The sequence below is a fragment of the Delphinapterus leucas genome, chromosome 20 (assembly GCF_059928025.1).
Source record: "Delphinapterus leucas isolate spDelLeu-1000000601 "Yukka" chromosome 20, BTC_Dleu_Yukka2, whole genome shotgun sequence".
Classification (NCBI taxonomy): Eukaryota; Metazoa; Chordata; class Mammalia; order Artiodactyla; family Monodontidae; genus Delphinapterus; species Delphinapterus leucas.
This window is the reverse complement of record NC_143148.1, coordinates 56,496,500-56,516,014: the sequence shown is the minus strand read 5'-3', so window position 1 is coordinate 56,516,014 and position 19,515 is coordinate 56,496,500. Positions and strand designations below refer to the sequence as shown.

The 19,515-nt window shown below is 48.7% G+C and overlaps 1 protein-coding gene across 4 annotated transcripts in view; it reads right to left on the bottom strand.

Moving 5' to 3' along the window:
- Positions 1–13,269, bottom strand: part of ATP2C2 (ATPase secretory pathway Ca2+ transporting 2) — an 89,536-nt gene extending 76,267 nt beyond the window's left edge. For all 4 annotated transcript variants that reach the window (XM_089903366.1, XM_022583027.2, XM_089903365.1 and 1 more), the window contains exon 1: positions 13,031–13,269. In XM_089903366.1, the coding sequence (XP_089759492.1) occupies positions 13,031–13,129 (99 nt within the window). In that variant the 5' untranslated portion in view covers positions 13,130–13,269. The remainder of the gene's footprint in view (positions 1–13,030) is intronic.
- Between the last annotated feature and the right edge of the window lie 6,246 nt (positions 13,270–19,515).

The window sequence follows — 19,515 nt, the reverse complement described above, 5'->3', positions numbered from 1 at the left end:
CCCAGAAGATGACCGACACTGGGGCTTCTATCAATGTGGATTTCTTCTGCCCGTTTGGGAACTCCACACAAAGGAAACCGTACACATGTACGCCTGTAATTGGCTGCTTGGCAAGACTCATCCAGCTTGTTCCATGGTCTGTAAGTCACTGTCTTTTGTTGCTGTGTAGTATTTCCAGGGTGCCATTGCATGGATATGCACGATTCACGTAACTCTTTGCATGTGGTTGGGTGTTGAGGCTGTGCCCAGTTTGGCCTCTTATACATAACACTGCTGGGACCACTGTGTGCACGTCTTTTAGCAGATAGAAGCCCCCATTTCTCCTGGGCACAGACCTAGAAGTGGACTGCGGGGTCACAGGGTGGGTTTACGTGCTTTTAGTGACAGTAGACGTTGCCCAACAGTTTTCCCAAGTAGTGGTACCATTAGCAATAGTTTGAGAAGAAAAAAAAAAGGTGCAGCATGTCATGAGCAATACGCTAGCCTGTGTATAACCAGAAGGAGAAGAGGATGGATTTGCTAGTCTAATCAGGGCACACCTCCAGCAGAAGCCAGAGACCGGGGGCTGGGTCGCCTTTGGGGCTGGGAACAGGGTGGTGGAAAACCGAGGCAGTGACAGGCTCCTACTGGACCCACTTTTGTATCTTCTTAAATCTTGAACCACGCATAAGAATTGCTGATTCCAAGGGGGAGAAACCAGTCCCGACCAAGCCTGGGGACAGAGCTGGTGCAGGAGGGGAGGGGCTTCCTGGGAACAGGGATGCTTGGAGAATCAGACTGGGCCGGTGCTAACTTGGGAAGGAGGGGCAGAGGCTGTGACCAGAGGGACCCATAAGGAGGCCGGTAGGGCTGGGCGCACAGAGCAACAGGAGGCTCAGATCCTGGGGCAAGAGTGATGTAATGAACTCAAAGGGCCTGCCCACTACTTTCTTTTTTTTTCCTTTTCTTTTCCCTCTCTTTTTTCCCCCCTACTACTTTTTAATACTTGTGGGGCGGTGCGGGGGGAGGAACCCTAACTGCAGAAATTGGGCGGAGGCCCACGTCTCATTGATCTGGGCTCTGATTCTAGTTCCCCCAGCTACCAGCTGTGCAGCTCTCAGCAACTCCCTTGACTTCCCTGAGTCTCAGTTTTCTCCTCTATAAAATGGGAATGATACCACACACGGAGCACTGCTGAGGCGGGGGTTCTTAAAGTCCAGCCTCAGGTCAAGATGGGTTTCAGAGGGGTTTTCCAGTCCCTGAAATCACATCTAGGTAGTATTTGTGGTCTGTGAGTGTGTGTGTAACGGTGGTGTGACCCCAGACAGCAAAGAACTGCCAATAGGACATGAGATACTCAAGAAAACATATGTTGTTGGGGGGTGGGGTGCAGTGCAGACAAGGGGCCAAGAGAGAAGACAGCAGAGCTAGGAGGTGGCCAATGGATTGGGGACCAGTAGGTGGTTGGCAAGGTGAAGAGCCTGGTTACACACAGGGAGATTGGCAATAAGTAAATATACCAAAGATCCTGGGAGCTGGCACTCACCCTGTTGGTGAAGGGACTTACAAATATATAAAGAGCTGGCACCAGCCCTGTGGTATTTATTGCATTGAACTCTATGATCAAGTATATTAAAAATATGTATGTGTACACATACACGTAAGTATAAAACTAAATATGGCTCTAACAGTGTACACGTACACACACACCTACTCTGAGAGGGCCCAGAGGCCGTCATACCCCAAGAGCATGAACACACATCATACCAGATCTTGATTTCTAAAGACCATTCTTCCAGTGAAAAGACAGCCAAGACTCCTGGGAGAAATGGCTGATTCCAGGGCTGGGGCAGGGAAGGTACCAAATGAGTCTGGAATTCTTGGGATGCCAGAGAGCAGGCAAGTGCTCAAAGAATGATGGAAAAATGTCCAGAGGATGCAAAAGTCACCACGAGAAAAGGCTTCTACTGGCCAAATCTGGGCATCAAAATAAAAAAAAATTGATGGTAACCAATTTTAACCCACCTAATAGAATAGGAATTTGTGAGCTCATAACGATATGTGAATGAACACACAAAGAACGACGTGAAGAGGGGAAAGGGGCAGCTCTTCCTGATATCAGAACACAGGTAATAAATGAGGGAGGAATGATGAAACTGGAAAATTTCTGTTTAGCAAACATTATAAAAGTAATGGAAGATGGCCAACAAACACATGAAAAAATGCTCAATACCACTAATTCTTAGACAAATGCAAATCAAAACTACAATGAGGTATCACCTCACACCGGTCAGAATGGCCATTATCACAAAAATCTACAAACAATAAATGCTGGAGAGGGTGTGGAGAAAAGGGAACCCTCCTACACTGTTGGTGGGAATGTACATTGATACAGCCACTATGGAGAACAGTATGGAGGTTCCTCAGAAAACTAAAAATAGATTTACCATATGATCCAGCAATCCCACTCCTGGGCGTACATCCAGAGAAAACCATAATTCAAAAAGACACATGCACCCCAGTGTTCATTGCAGCACTATTTACAATAGCCAGGACACGGAAACAACTTAAATGTCCATCAACAGAAGAATGGATAAAGAAGATGTGGTACATGTACACAATGGAATATTACTCAGCCATAAAAAGGAACGAAGTTGGGTCATCTGTAGAGACGTGGATGGACATAGAGACTGTCATACAGAGTGAAGTAAGTCAGAAAGAGAAAAACAAATATTGTGTAATAATGTAGATATGTGGAATCTGAAAAAAATGGTACAGACGATCTTATTTACAAAGCAGAAAGAGACACAGAGTGAACAAATGTGTGGATACCAAGGGGGAAAGGGGGGTGGGATGAACTGGGAGATTGCGATTGACACATATACACTGTTGAGACTATGTATAAAATAGACGACTAATGAGAACCTACTGCAGAGCACAGGGAACTCTGCTCAGTGCTCTGTGGTGACCTAAACGGGAAGGAAATCCAAAAAAGAGGGGATATGTGTATACGTATAGCTGATTCGCTTTGTTGTACAGTAGAGACTAACACAACATTGTAACGCAACTATACTCCAATAAAAATTTTAAAAATAAATAAATAAAAGTAATGGATTCAGGCAAGGATCACCAACAGAAAATGAGAAACAGGCTATTGACATAGCCTTAATGCGACTCGTCATAAAATACCAGTTGATTACAATGGGGAAACAGTAACTTTATAGAAGAGAAACCTGGCCAGTAGGAGTGGAGAATTCAAGCACAGATATCAGGCAGACCCAGGTCCGAACTCCTGGGCAAGTTACCTCACTTTGCAAGACTCAGATTCCTGCAGGGATTTTTGTAAGGATTCAAAGTAATGTGGTGCATCCACACATGTTCAGTGGAACATTGTTCTAAAAATTAAAGAAGGGAAACTACCTAAATGCCCAGCAGCTGGGGAGGGAGGTTAAATAAAAATGCCTACACGGGGGCTTTCCTGGTGGCACAGTGGTTGAGAGTCCGCCTGCCAATGCAGGGAACGCGGGTTCATGCTGTGGTCTGGGAAAATCCCACATGCCGTGGAGCGGCTGGGCCCGTGAGCCACGGCCGCTGAGCCTGTGCGTCCGGAGCCTGTGCTCCGCAACGGGAGAGGCCACAACAGTGAGAGGCCCGCGTACCGCAAAAAAACAAAAACAAAAATGCCTACACAGCCACTAGAAAAGAATGTGCTGCTACTTACAATTGCCAAGACATGGAAACAACCTAAATGTCCATCGACAGATGAATGGATAAAGAAGATCTGGTACATATATGCAATGGAATATTACTCAGCCATAAAAAGGAATGAAATTGGGTCATTTGTAGAGACATGGATGGACCTAGAGACTGTCATACAGAGTGAAGTAAGTCAGAAAGAGAAAAACAAATATCATATATTAACACATATATGTGGAATCTAGAAAAATGGTACAGATGAACTGGTTTGCAAGGCAGAAACAGAGACACAGATGTAGAGAACAAATGTATGGACACCAAGGAGGGAAAGGTGGGGAGGGGGTGGTGGGATGAACTGGGAGATTGGGATTGACATGTATACACTAACATGTATAAAATAGATAACTAATAAAAAAGAATGAAATAATGTCATTTGTAGCAACATGGATGGACCTAGAGATTATCATACTAAATGAAGTAAGTCACAGAGAAAGACAAATACCATATGATGTCACTCATATGTGCAATCTAAAATACGGCACGAATGAACCTATCTATGAAACAGAAAGACTCACAGACACAGAGAACAGACTTGTGGTTGCCAAGGGCAAGGGGAGGGAGAGACGGAGGGGTGGAGAAGGGATGGAGTTTGGGAGTTTGGGATTAGCAGAGGCAAACTGTTACATAATAGGACGGATAAACAACAAGGTCCTACTGTAGAGCACAGGGAACTACATTCAATACGCTGTGATAAACCATAATGGAAAGGAATATGAAAAAGAATACATAAGTGTATAAGTGAATCACTTTGCTGTACAGAAGAAGTTAACACAACACTGTAAATCAACTATACTTCAATCACATTTTAAAAAGAAAAGAAAAGAATGTGTTTGATTCTTTTGGATGTATTTGCAGGGATGTGGGGAGAGTGGAGGAGCTGCTGATGGTGTGCGCAGTAGGACCCTATGTATGTAAAAAAAAAAAAAGACTTATGTTGTTGTATATAAATAATAGTAACTGCTGTGGTCAGGTGCTGCCCTGAGTGCTCCATGAGTACTGAATCATTCCACTCCATAACAGATCTCTGACGTGTGTACACCTGACCCCACTGGAGAGAAAACAGAGGCACTGGAAATATTAAGAAACTTGCTTAACATCTTCCGCTGGCTGCGGAACTGCACTTTGCAGCCAGGTATCTGGTGCTGCAGACTCCAGTGTTCCTAACCATAGCCTCTCTAGAATTGCATAGAAAGGGGGCCAGGACCACCCAAGCAAACGGTTATCTGATTACTGCAAACTGATTAGCTGGCAAACGGTACCTCCCTCCTCCCCTCACTAAGGAGGAACCTTAAAGCAAAGAAGTGGGGCAGTGAAGGAGGAATCTCAGTCTCTGCAAACTTTTACTGTGGTTTATGAAAAAACGAACAAACAAAAACTAAGACAAGTTTCGAAAGGGAAAAGAACAAAGGACAAAGAGGGAGGCAAATAAAGAAAAAAAAACATGCAGCGTTCCTGGTTCATCAAAGACAGTTGAAAAATAGCAGCTAACGTTAGCCTAATTCAGTGGTCAATGAAGGCGAAACTGTCACTCAAATTTCAATATGCGGGTACTTGGGGGAGGGAGGGGCAGAGAGAGGGGCAGCCCAGTAGGTTGATTTCTGAAACTGGAGATGAGGTGCTGCTGAATGAGACCAGCGACCAGCAGGATCCCCCAGGCAGAGAGGTAACCTCCCAGATCAGAGGAGGGAGGCCATGTTCCAGGGCATGCATGACATGTGGCCCATGGAAACAATTAATATGAGAATATGTACCTTAAGTGCAAATCTGTTCTCCAAGGCCCTGCCACCTCCTCCAGGAAGTCTCCCTGGATTGCAGCAGTAGCGTCCCTACAGGTGACAGGCATACACAGGCTGTATCCAACTCCTTTCTTACATGCACTGCTTTCCTTCATGGGACTTATCTCATTTTGTAATTATATGCTCACTATATAATTACTTGATGACTTACCCACCAGACTATAAGCTCCACTCAGTAGACGGGTGTTTTACTCACTGAAGGGGTCTGGCCTCAGGAGGACAGATGTCACAGGGATGGCGAAGCAATGGTTCTCAAACTCACTGAACATCAGAACCACCCGAGGGCTGGTTACAACTCAGATTCCTGGGCCCCAGACCACATGTGAGGAAGAGCTGATCTAAAGAAGCCACAAAAGTATGTGAGGGTCAGAAGGCTGTGCGGAGCCTGAAAAGGAGGAAACCAGATGGTGAGAACTTTCCGGCATCTCCGACTATGGACCTCACACAAAGATGCCCACCAGGCCGGCTCGGCAGATGTGCTCAGGAGGGCGTGTGCTGCGTGCAACACCCTGCCGGCACTGACCTGAAATTCTCAGTCATTTTTCACGACAGGACCCCACACTTTCGTTTTGCAAATTATGTAGCTGGTCCTGCCCTCACCACTGAGCACCTCCCTGGGCACAGAGCCGAGCACTCGACCCGAGGCCAGAGAACGAACAAGACAGTGATGATTCCTAATAAAACTCGTCGTCACGTTTTGAACTAGGCATTGTGCAGCGTTTTAAACCGTTCTCTCATTTATTCTGTTTTGTTTTTAAAATTTTTTGGCCGTGCCTCGTGGCACACGGGATCTCAATTCCCTGACTAGGGATGGAACCCGTGCCCCCTGCAGTGGGAGCACAGAGTCTTAACCACTGGACCACCAGGGAAGTCCCTCTCATTTATCCTTGTTTTGTTACTACGGTCATACTCGTGTGAGTATCTGCATACATCACCTAATCTAATCTTCACAAAGAGTCAGGGAACGGCACCCACGGGGAACCTCGAAGCCACTATGGGCACATCCCCGCTATGAGACAAAGACATTCTGATGTGGAGAGATGAAGTAAGTTTGCCCAAACTCACGTAGTCATAGTGATGGAACCTGGGCTCCACCTCTGGGCTTCTGGCCCCAGTCCCTGCCCTAAACCAAGACCTCCTGGTTAGGAGCAATCTTCTAGGCCAATATTCTTTCCCCCATACCCACAAGGTCCCCCAGATTCAGTGTTACTGGAGAGGCACAGACCGGAGGATCCTGAGATGTACATGGGGTGATCCTGAGATGTACACGGGTTGATCCTGTGTGTCAGCTGTAAATCTACCAGAGCCCGACCACAGTAGTCCGGTTTCAGTGGTTTGAAATATAAAGAATACTTATGGGTAATGCCTGACTTTATTCTAGATGTTTCAAGTCTCTCTTACCCCGGGGACTCCAGAATCATGAACTTTGAGCACGTCTTCCTTGGCATGTACTTGAGTTTCAAGTTGGGTCAGACACGTGCTCTGCTGGGCTCTGCTCCCTGCCCACGGGAAGTTCACGGGCAAGACGAGCTGGAAGAACACAAGCCATTTCCAGGGATTTGGGGCACACTGGTGGGGTCGATCAACACAACCTTAAGAGTGTCTGCAACCTCCACAGAAGGTTACATATTTCCCCAGTGTGACCCACAGCTTTCCCCCCACCCCAAATACCCATCCAGATATTTTCTGCAAGGAACATAGTATTACAGGCTGAATTGTGCTCCCCCCAAATGCCTGTGCTGAAGTCCTAACCCCCAGCACCTCAGATTGTGACTGTGTTTGGAGACAGGGTCTTTGAAGAGGTGGTAAGTTAAAATGAGGTCATTAGGATGGGCTCGAATCCAATGTGACTGGTGTCCTTGTAGGAAGAGATTAGGACACAGAGGAAAGACCAGGTGAGGACACGTGAAGACGGCTGTCTGCATGCCTGCTACTCCCCTCCCCTTAGGAGCTCGGGGATCTAGGATCCGTTATCCTTAATAATAAGGCTCATGACATTGGACTGGGGCAGGGTTTCTAACAGGGCATCTTCAGACGTACTCTCAAGAGTCCACAAGTTTTCTGAGATCTTCCAAACTTTGAATACGTGTTTTAATAATTAGCCTACTATAATATATAATATAGACCTTCGGGTGGCCAGTTTATAATGAAGAGCTCTGATGTGACCCTAGTGCCACATGTGCATCTATGCCAACAATCAGGTGACACATTGAAGGGATGCAAGTTTCCCAGGGGCTCAGAGAGAAGAAATGGCAGGAGAACGGAGCCATCGCCCAGCAGGCGGTGCTGACATCGGCGCATCAGCTTTAAAACGTCTCACTTTTGAAGAATGTCGCCTTGTTGCAAGCGAGGCCGTACACGCACCCAGTCTCTGCACACAGCTACTTGCCACAGGTGATGTGCAGCAAGTATGGTCATCACACACAGCGAAGAAACATCCCTTCCACAATGGCTGGCACTCACCCTATCGTCAAGTGAGCCAGCCGGTTCTATGGTTATCAAATGAGAGCCTTTCAAACTGGCATTCACGGGCTGGCTGCTGGCAGCTGGGGTGAAGTATGATGCGGGTGGTCCTAATCTAGCAAACACATTCTTGATCAATTTAAATGCCATTTTCTACATATGCATGTAATTAGACATTCCCAGTATGAGCTTTATCAAGATCAAAATTCAAGAGAGTCTAAATAAAGACTGGACCTCAGGACTACTAAACACGCTAACACAACGAGACAGCTGTGCAGCAGACTTTGTGCCAGGTGTGGTTCTGTCATTTAAGGAACTATTCCTTTCTACCACTGTGGTCGGCAGGCTCTAAGACGCCCCCAATCACCCTGCCTCCACTTAATGACATCCTCGTGTAATCCCCATCCCTTGAGAACCAGCTAGATCTAGACTCCTTCCAATGAACAGAACATGCCACAAACGAGGAGATATCACTTCCAAAACTGGGTTATAAAAAGGATCACTCTTCCTTGGGGAAGCCAGCTGCTGAGCCATGAGGCAGCCGCGAGGCTGCCCCTTGGAGAGGCCCATGTAGCCAGGGCCAGAGACCCGCCAACAGTCACAAGAGGGAGCTTGGAAGGGGATTCTCTCCCCTTCCACCCAGAGAGCCTTCAGATGAGGCCACAGCTCTGGCGAGAGCTGGACGACCACCTCACGAGATACCTGGAGCATCCCCCAGATCTGCGACCCAAAGAAACTGGGAGAGAATCAACATTTGTTGTTTTCAGCTGCCGCATTTGGGAGTGACCTGTCACACAGCAATCCATAATGAACACAATCATTCAACGTCACTGGTTGACTTTTTTTGTTGTTGTTGTTGTTTTTTGTTTTGTTTTTTGTGGTACGCGGGCCTCTCACTGCTGTGGCCTCTCCCGTTGCGGAGCACAGCCTCCGGACGCACAGGCTCAGCGGCCATGGCTCACGGGCCCAGCCGCTCCGCGGCATGTGGGATCTTCCCGGACCGGGGCACCAACCCGTGTCCCCTGCATTGGCAGGCGGACTCCCAACCACTGCGCCACCAGGGAAGCCCGACTGGTTGACTTTTAATGATACATCACCAGTCACATCAAAATGCACTTGCTACATGTGTACTTCCTAATTTTATTGTAAATGTAGTTCGCTTTTATTGAGTTATAAGCACATGGCTATGTTTGTTGCAAATTTTAGGCTACTACTTAGTTAAGTCACATTTTGATACAAATAATTTAAGACAACACTGGGGGCTTCCAATACATTTCTTCAAGATGACATATAATGGGCTTCCCTGGTGGCACAGTGGTTAAGAATCCGCCTGCCAAGGCAGGGGACACAGGTTCGAGCCCTGGTCCGGGAAGATCCCACATGCTGCGGAGCAACTAAGCCCGTGCGCCCATCTACTGAGCCTGTGCTCTAGAGCCTGCGAGCCACAGCTACTGAAGCCTGTGCACCTAGAGCCCGGGGTCCACAGCAAGAGAAGCCACAGCAATGAGAAGCCCACGCACCACAACGAAGAGAACCCCCCGCTCACCGCAGCTAGAGAAAGCCCGCGTGCAGCCACAAAGACCCAACACAGCCAAAAAGTAAAAATTAATAAAACCAAAATAAAATTTAAAAGAAAAAGATGACATATACTGCTAAATTTTGAGAGAAAACAATGATGTGTGTGTGTGTGTGTGTGTGTGTGTGTCTGTGTAAACCTCAGAACTCCTCTTCCTGCAACCCAAGTGTGATCTCTTAAAAACGCAAATCTGACTGTGTCTGCTCTGTTTACTGCGTTCCTCATGTTCGGCACATCTTTGAATAAATGAATGACTATCATGCCCCAACGTAAAACGTGTCGGTGATTCCCTGTGGCTCTATGGATGGAGCCCAAACTTTACAAGGCCCAAAGGCTCTGCGTGGTCCACCTCGGCAGCCTCAACCTCTCCCACTACCCCTTGCGCCTCACTCCCTTCTGCCTAGAACTCTCCATCAACTCTGCCCTTCCCACTCACCCTAGTCTTTGCCATTCCTATGAGTCTTAAACATTCCTTCTCATTAAACAGTCAACTATGATCGGTAGTTTGGGACCCATCTCTGCCCACCAGACAGGGCGCCACGAGGGCAGGGAGTGTGTGCATCTTTTTCTCCACCCCATCCCTGGCATGCAGCACCACCCTAACACGGGGTGGATGGTCCATGAATCTGGGCTGAATGAATAACCAAGACGCAGGTCTGCTGGAAGCCAGGCTTCACCCTGCAGAGCCCCAGGAAGGTGGATCAGTTCACAACAAGGGAAGGTGGCACAGGATATGGAGCCGTGCCGGTCTCGGTTAAGAGAAGGGAGCCCTGAGGGTCAAAGATAACTTCCTGAGTTGGTACTGAGTCATCTGGGAAGCAGGTATTTCTGGTCCAACATTTTCCTTGTCCAAAGCTCAGATCAGCAGAGAGAGCACATTTTTCCAATAATGAAAGGGGATCTCCCACACATTTTTCTTTTCATGACACTGGAAATGCAGCAAGAATGAACCGTCTGCGGAGCCATAAGAACTGTGCTGATTCAGCCTTAGAAGCTCCTAACTCTGGGTCCTCCCCCATCCCTGTCTCAACCACCTATCCCCTGCCCAGTCACTTCTGCCATTTAAGACGGTTGGATCTTAAATTAAACTTCTCTTGGGGTCTCTGCTGTCAGCCTCCCCCATGAACTCTGTTTTGGATACAACTGTATCCTTACCACCTGGCCGACATGAGAGCCTCAGCAGCCTCATCTAACACACCGGTACAATAACACAACTCAACTAGGGGTGAAGAGACACACATGTTCTCAGTAATAATTAGTATTATAACTGAGGTGACTCGGCAAAGTGGTGGGGAGGTTCAGAGCCTACCCAGGACACCCCCTGCAACAAGTGCTCATGAAAGAGAGTTACGACTATTACGGAAATGACCACGGTAAGCAAACTTTGCTTCTTTTTCAAATGTTTCTGAGGAAAAAAAAAAAGAGTTCAAATTGGAGGGTGTAAGTGTGAGAGCAAAGACTGTCAGCTGAGCTGGCAGGAAGCCGGTCACCTGGCCCGGCCGGTCTCCTCCCTCATCACACTCCCCATTTATCTTTATTTCAATTTCCTGGGTTTGATGAACTGCCTTTAAAGACAGGATACTTTGTTTCTCTGCCAGCCTTTGCGGCTGGCGGCCTGGGTCTCCTGTCTCGCCTCACGTCCACACTGCTAAGTCGTCACACACCCTTCGGGGTGCAACTGAGAACATCCCGACCACAGCAGGTGGGCAAGCCCCTGCCAGCGCATACCTATAGACGGGTTGAAGACCTGTCCCACTCTCGAGGGCCCCTCTGGGGGCATGAAGCCCACTTTGGTGCAGAGATCAAATTCGCCCCAGCATCTCTATTCATGATACATCATCCCCATACCTGGCACACCTGGATACTTGGCAAACCTGGACATCCCATAAAACCTGACTGTAAGCAACTACATCAGGAGTGTTTGAAAAATACCTAGCTTGGTGCAAAAATCAAAAGATGGAAAGAAAAGAAAATAGACAAAGTAACATAGAACAGGCAACCATGTTGGCAAACTAACTTCAAACTCCTTCAACAGAATGAGTTATGTGGCATATAGGGAGAGAAATGGATGTCGGCAAAATATTGGAACTCTGCATCCAATCCGTGGTTAACATACATGTCGCTTCAGAATAATAGAGATTATCTGAGAACTGCTAGTTACACGGCACCGTGGTCTACCACCCTAGCACCAGAATTCTCATGTTAGCATCCATTTATAAAATACTAGTTTTTTAAATGCACAAATACTAAGACCCATACAACCAAAATGTTTTGACTGCTGTCAAGTTTTTCCAGCTGACCTCTTTCATTAAAAAGTAAATTTAGGGCTTTCCTGGTGGCGCAGTGGTTGAGAGTCCGCCTGCCGATGCAGGGGACACGGGTTCGTGCCCCAGTCCGGGAAGATCCCACATGCCGCGGAGTGGCTGGGCCCGTGAGCCATGGCCGCTGAGCCTGCACGTCCGGAGCCTGTGCTCCGCAACGGGAGAGGCCACAACAGTGAGAGGCCTGCGTACCGCAAAAAACAAAACAAAACAAAACAAAACAAACAAAAAAACCCAGTAAACTTAACTTGAGGTTTCCCTTCAGCCGTGGAAAGGCCACGAGCACCTCCAGAGTTCCACATCAGGAAGTTTATTTTTGAATGGCTGATTACATTTTAAAAAGTGCAGTGACCCAGAGATGCTTTTGCAGAAATTCCATGCTCTCTGCTCTTGTATCACGCACTGAGTTCTGCTTACAAGCTACGGAGAAAGTTGGGGGTCACCCGTCGACCCTGCTTCATCTCTGGGTCCTCCACATGGAAGGAAGGGCTTTTTGGGGCAGCTTTGTCAGTTTCTCTGCTGGTAAAAAGTCCCCTGGCCCTAGAATCCTGTTGGCTTATCCTAGAGGGTCCCCTGGAGGCTGCAAAGTCAACACACAAATCTGGGTGTTTTTTTTTTTAAAGTGTCTCTGGAGATGTGGGAAACAAAGGTGGTAGGCATGGCCACTCTTACCTTGATTTCCACCATTATTCCTACTATTCAAGCTAAAACATTTGCACAACAGTTTTTGTTTTTTACGGCGCTCTAATCCCCCCGCCCCATTCAAGTCACTTTAAAAAATCCGGAGAGCAACCTGGTGTGGAGACCGGGTAATTTAAATTTTCTGGAGTCAGAGAAACCAAAGTTAAGTTCCTAGCTGGGTCATTTGCTAGCCGCGTGTCCCTTAAGGGACATATTTCCCCTGTCTCGGCCTCAGTTTCGAGTCCGCAAAATGGGCTGGCAGGCGAGGGTTAAAAGGCGAGCGCCGGGCCCAGAACAGAAACGCGAGCTGGCGTTGCTATGAAGACACCTTCTTTCTAGAACCAGGGGGAGGCGGGCGAGCTGGAGGAACGCAGCCCGCAGCGCGCGGACGGGCTCTTGGGGTGGGACGGGGTGGGGGGGGTGGGGTGTCGCGTCTCACGCCCCGCGCCCGGACTCACCAAGGTTTCCAACTCGCCCCTCTCCAGCAGCTGGTACTGGTGGCCCCCGCCCGAGAAGGCGAGTTTCTTCAGAAACTTGGAAAAGCGTCCCTCGACCATGGTGAGCGGGCGGAGGCCCCTCGCCCAGCCTCCCGTTCCGCCGGCGGCCGCCCCTGCCTGAGTCCCTCGGTCCCTGCCGTGGCCGGGCCTGGCTGAGCGCGCCCAAGCCTCCCGGGCCAGGCCCACGTTACCAGGTAGCCGTCCACCTGCCCACCGCAGCTGAGGCCCCGCCCCCTAGGCGGAGCTACGCCCGCGGCGGCCCTCGCGCACCTGGCCCCGCCCCGTCCGGCGAGCCCGCCCGAGACTTTCTCGCCCTTAGGGGACGCGGCGGCCCGGGAAGGCCCGGGGGCTGCAGAGGCGCCTAGCTGTTTCCCAAACTTGCCAGATGATGAGATGCATCTGGAGCGGGGCGCGGGGGGCGGAATGGGTTGGAGATGAGCGATAAACGCTTGTTTAAAATGTAGATTTCCACACCCCTCCCTACCCTGGGCCGGGAAGCTGGAGTTTAGCAAGCACCCAGGTGATTCTCATGGGGAGCCACGTGTGGTCAACTAAGGTGTTGGGAGCACGGTTAGCGGGAGCTGCGTCAGACTCCTACAGCCGCTGCGAGGCTCGGGACCAGCCACGTGGCCTCTCTGAGCCGCGGTTCCCAGTTTGTTATTGAAGGAGGAGAAAGCTAAGACCTCACCTCGGCCCTGGGAGTGAATCTCAGGAGCTGGAGAGTTTGAGGACCCCTTTGGGCGCCACCTGGTGCTGCATGATCTCTGAGCTCTCTTTCCTCACCTGCAGAATGGGCTCCTGGCACTCACTAATCGTGGGGCTTGGGGCAGGTTTCTAAAATGTTCAGAGCCTTAGTTTACTGATCTGTAAAACGGCCACCATGATTGCACTTCCTCCCCAGTGAAGTTGAGGGGATTTGATGGACCATGTTATGTAGGAAGAGCTCAGGGCAGGGCTTGGCATAGTGTGTGTGGGGGGCATATTCGTCGTCGTCCTCGTCATCATCATCACAGGGAAGTCACTGGGCCCAAACGGCTCCCAAAGTATGTGGGTGAATGTGCAGTGTAGGCAGTTCCCAGCCTCCAAGTGGATATACTGGAATGTATAAGGGCTTTGGCTTCACGTGGCACTGGAATCCAGAACAAGACCCACCGCTTAGTAGGGAGGTGGCTTTAGAGAAGGCTGTGCCACTCTTCTGTGCCTCAGTTTTCTCATCTGTCGAGTGGGGTTACTTAAGGACTATAGGACAGGGCATGTGTACATGTCCATTAAACTGTGCTGCCCCTTTGGAGCAAAGGTTTGCCACTTACCCCACCTGCCCCCCCCAGGGGGTGGCCACCTCAGCCCCACTCAAGCTGATAGGTTCTAGAGACCCTTCCTGTTTCTCCTGCCTCATCCCCCCTTTGCAGAAACCATGCTGCTTGGTTCCAGCAAAGGCCCAGAAGTGATGGAAAGAGCAAAAGTCTGGTGTGACTCAAATTTGAATCCCAGGCCTGTTCCTTTCAGATGTGTGACCTCGGGCAACTTTCACCACCTGTTTCCACCTCGGTTTACTCACCCACAAAATGGGGATGATGCTACCTATCCGTCTGAGTGAGGGTCCCAGCAAAAAACAGATGGTGCCTCACACTGAGTGCTTTGGGGAAAGTTTGATAAACAGACTATTTGTGAGCAGGGGGTGATGTGTTGGGCAAATGCCTTTCCCTTGAAAGCCCCACCTCCGCTCCAGCTCAGAGCTGTCAAGGATTTGTGGATCATGTATGAGAATGCCCAGGGCATTCAGGAAGTAAATTCTGGGTAGTGGATATGGTGCAACACCCAGACCTGCTGGGATGAAAAAAAAAAAAAAATGGAGTGGATCACAGCAAAAGCAGTTTAACAGACCAGCTTTGTGACTGGGATGGCTGAATGGGTATCCTTAGGCTTAAGTTTGCTTAACTTTTGTCTTTGCTGCAGAGTGATCAGAAAATGTAGCCTGCACACAGGTCTACTAACTTTCCTTAATTTATTGAGACTTTGTGCCTGGTTTGTATGCAGTTTTTGGAAATATTTCAATCCCAGTAAGGCAAGTTGGTATATTCTTTGTACAAGTATTGGTAAGCTGTACTTTCTTTGTAAATTAGTTCTGTATTTATGCACTCTAACTTTATGACTCCATTGTTCGTGTCTTTACTTTTGACTAACTGATCTGACACAGGAAGAAAAGGAAGAGTTTGAAATTTCCTAGTTTAATTGCTTTCCTGTCCATTCTCCCCTTTTGCCTTCAGCCTGTTGAATTCTCGAGTCCACTCTCAAGGAATTAACTCAGACAAGACAGTTGCTGGGAAACTTTCTGAGGTTGGCCGCTCTGGGAGCCATTGATCCTGACGTTCTGGCCTGACCTTCAGAGTCAAGGGCACGACTCAGCCCAAAACATCCACCCTTTCCTGAAGTATCGGCTCTGGGCACCTTGAACAATGAGATCACACTCTTCAAGGCCCATTCACTCTCTGTATGAAAGTGGTGTCATTTCATGAACCATAAATTATGTCCCCAAAACACACCCTGTTGGGAAGCCTCAGTGCAGCCCCAGGCGCCTGAAATGTACTTGATAATAAACCTCACTGGCAAATTACAAGGTTAGAATTTGAAAACATCCTTTTCAGAAGGGGTATAGAATACAAAGGATATATGTATTAGTTTTAGGACTTAGTTTGAAGTTGTCATGCCTTACCTAGACCCTCAATTCTGTTTTTTTTAATGGCTGAGCATACAAGTGATAATATAATCATTTTACAGATGAAGAAATTAGAGAAGTAAAGCCACTTTCGTTCCTTCAGCAAATATTTTTAAGCACCTGCCATGTGGCCGTGGAGACCAGCCCCTGCTACAACAGACTCTATTCCCCTTGTCTTGTATCTTATCTCTTAGTGGGTGTGATAAGGTGCAAACAAAACCACCTGTAATGCAGTGTCAGGCAGTGAATGTAGTGGGTTGAGTAATGGGCCCCCCAAAAGCATTCGTCCATGTCCGAATCCCCAGAAGCTGTGTAAGGTAACCTTATTTGGGAAAATAATCTTTGAAGACATAATTAAGGATCTCAAGATCATCCTGGATTAGCTGGGTGAGCCCTAAATCCAAGGACTGCTGTCCCTCTAAGAGACAGAAGAAGAGAGACACAGACACAGAGGAGAGGCTACATGAAGATGGAGGCACAGATGGGAGGGATGCGGCCACAAGCCAAGGACCACCCGGAGGCACCCAAAGCTGGAAGAGGTAAGGAAGGATCCCCCCACCCCGCCCCAGAGCCTTCCGAGGGAGCATGGCTCTGCCAACACCTTGATTTCAGACTTCTCGCTTCCAGACTGTGGGAGAATTCATGTTGCTTCAAGCCACCTGGTTTGTGGTCACTTGTTGTGGCCGCCCCAGGAAACTAGCAGCGTGAGCAACACTGTGAAGACAAGGATGCAGAGTGGGGACCGGAGAGTCGCTTGAGCAGTCAGGAGAGGTGACATTCAAGCAGAGGCCTGAACGAGGTGAGAAGTGACACTTGTGGATATCTGGGGGGGGGGGGCAGTATTCCAAGCAGAGGGAAGGGACGGGACCAAGGCCCCAGGCGAAGGTCCCAGGCGAAAGTGTGCTTAGCTCGTGTCACCATTGTGAGACCTGCTTATGTGAAATGACTCACACATTTGTACCCAAACTCTGGCCACACTCACCCCACGCCCACACAGAGCCTTATTCCAGGCACTCTTCACGTCATGTTCTTTGTCAGTTCTTCCACAGTCATTGTTTGCTGAGTGATGGGGTAACACTGGCTGAGAACCTTCTGCAGCTGAGGGCATCTCTGGGTTTCCAAGGGGCTTGACTCCACCAGGCGAGCGAGGCCAAGCCCTGTGGAACTTGATGCCAGGTGCCAAGTGAACATGCCTTGGGACTTGCTAAATCCCGAGAGGTAAACACCTAGCACGGATGCCACCCATCCCACCTCCTGCACCCATGGCAGACATCACATGTCAATCTCAGGGGTGACATTCCCCCGTTGGCTGGGACAGGCCTGGGAATCCTTCTACTTGTCAAGTTTAAGTAGCTACCAACAATTCTTTAGGCCTGGCACGTGAACAAACCTGTTTACCGAAAGATTTTCAGAAGAGGAGGGAATGACCTTGGGTGGGGGCCGTTATAGAACCTTCTAGAAGGTGGTGGTATAGCCGAAGATCTCCATACGTGAAATCTATCATTTACATGAGGGTTTACTCTTGGTGTTCTGTAGTCTGTGGGTTTTGACAAATGTAGAATGTCATCTAGCTACCATTACAGTATCACATGGAAGAGCTTCACTGCCTAAAAATCCCCTGGTCTCCACGTATTCATCCCTCCCTCCCCCCAAACCCCCGGCAACCACTGATCCTTCTACTGCTGTCACTATAGTTTTGCCTTTTCCAGAATGTCATAGAGTGGGACATTTGAAAATGTAACTGTCCAATTTCTGTTGGCTTTTTGATATAGTAAAGAGTTCCAAGTTCTCAGTGCCTGCCCTTTGAAAGTTCAGAAAGCCTCAGGGTCCCCCTGTTAGGTGGTGCTGAAGGGGTGGGGCTAGTTCTCAGTTAAGCGGCTGTTAGAATGGCCCCTCTGTCAACCCCGGGCGCCTCCTGTCCCAGCACTACCCCCACCTCGGCCTCCTGGCTGTTTGTCAAACTAGCTGAGCTCAGCCCACCTCTGAACTTCACAGGTCCCTCTGCCAGGTGTGTTTCCTCCAGCTCCTCACAGGACCCAAAATTCCCTCCCTTCAGGCCTAGACTTCAGTCCGGGTGTCCACTTTGTAATAACTCACGGAGCGGAACTTGCATTGTGTGTACTTTTCGGGAGGTAAATTTTGTTGCAATAAAAGATTCTGTTAAATAGAGAACAGACTTGTGGTTGCCAAGGGGGAGAGGGGGAGGGGGAGGGATGCAGTGGGAGTCTGAGGTTGGTAGGTGTAAACTATTACATTCAGAACAGATTAAAAAAAAAAAAGGTCCTATTATCTAGCACTGGGAACTATATCCAACCTCCTGGGATAAACCATACTGGAAAAGAATCTAAAAAAAAGAATGTATAGGGCTTCCCTGGTGGCGCAGTGGTTGAGAGTCTGCCTGCCGATGCAGGGGACGCGGGTTCGTGCCCCGGTCCGGGAAGATCCCACATGCCACGGAGCGGCTGGGCCCGTGAGCCATGGCCGCTGAGCCTGCGCGTCCGGAGCCTGTGTTCCGCAACGGGAGAGGCCACAACAGTGAGAGGCCCGCGTACCGCGAAAAAAAAAAAAAAAAAGAATGTATATATATATATATACATATATATATATATATAAAACTGAGCCACTTTGCTGTACAGCAGAGATTAGCACAGCATTGTAAATCATCTATACTCCAATAAAAAGAAATTCTGTTCACATTTAAAAAAGGAAGCAGATGAAAGCTGAATGAGAAACAAGACGTTTACACCATCTTAAGTGGGTCCCCACAAGATAGTTATGAATTACAAAGGGAAACAGTCACTTTAGTTGGAGAAATCTGGCAGACCCCAGCTGGACCAAGGGATCAGGGTCACCAGGACCACCGATGGGACAAATGACATCGTGCGCCTCGGATACGGTGCACCAAGGAAACACGGCTTCGCTTCGGGGGATTCCTGGCAAAGTGCTGAACGCGAGCCCCAGCGTGTAGGAAGCAGCCCTCCCACTGGAGAGCAGCCTAGGAAGTAACTGGCTTGTGCCCTTCAGAAACGTCAGGAAAGGCCATGGGATGTTCCAGGGAGACTAAAGAGTCATAGTAACCAAATGCAAATGGAACCCTGGATCAGATCTGGAGCTGGGAAAAATGTCTTTACCATTTGCTATAAAGGGCGTTAGTGGGACCAGCGGTGAACTTGAGTGAGCTCTGGAGATAAGGGTATTGTACTGATGTGGACTTCTGATTTGGGTCATTGTTCTCTAGTTATAGGAGAGAATGTCCCTTTTGGAAGGACACCCTGAGGTTCTTACGGGTAACGAAGGGAGGGGAAGCAAGACAGTTGGCGGGGGGAGCATGCACAAAGACTTGGGTAATCTGGGAAGGATATACGCACATCTGGAAAGGTCACACAGTGTATGATTCCACGTATAGAACATTCTTGACATGACAAATTATACAGATGGAGGGCAGATTAGTGGCTGGCGGGGGTTAGGGATGGTGTGACTACAAAGGCAGTGAGAACGAGACCTAGGTGGTGATGGAGCAGTTCTGTCTCTTGATGGAGCTGGTACTTAACACCAATCTGTCCCTGAGATCCAGTGACTCGGAGACCACGCCCCCCATACCGTACCGTGTCAATTTCCTGGCTTCAGTATGGCACTGCGGTTACACAAGATGTGACATTGGGGGAGTCTAAGTGAAGGGCCTCGCTGTGTAATTTTTGTAGCTTCCTGTCAAGCTGTAATTATTTCAAAA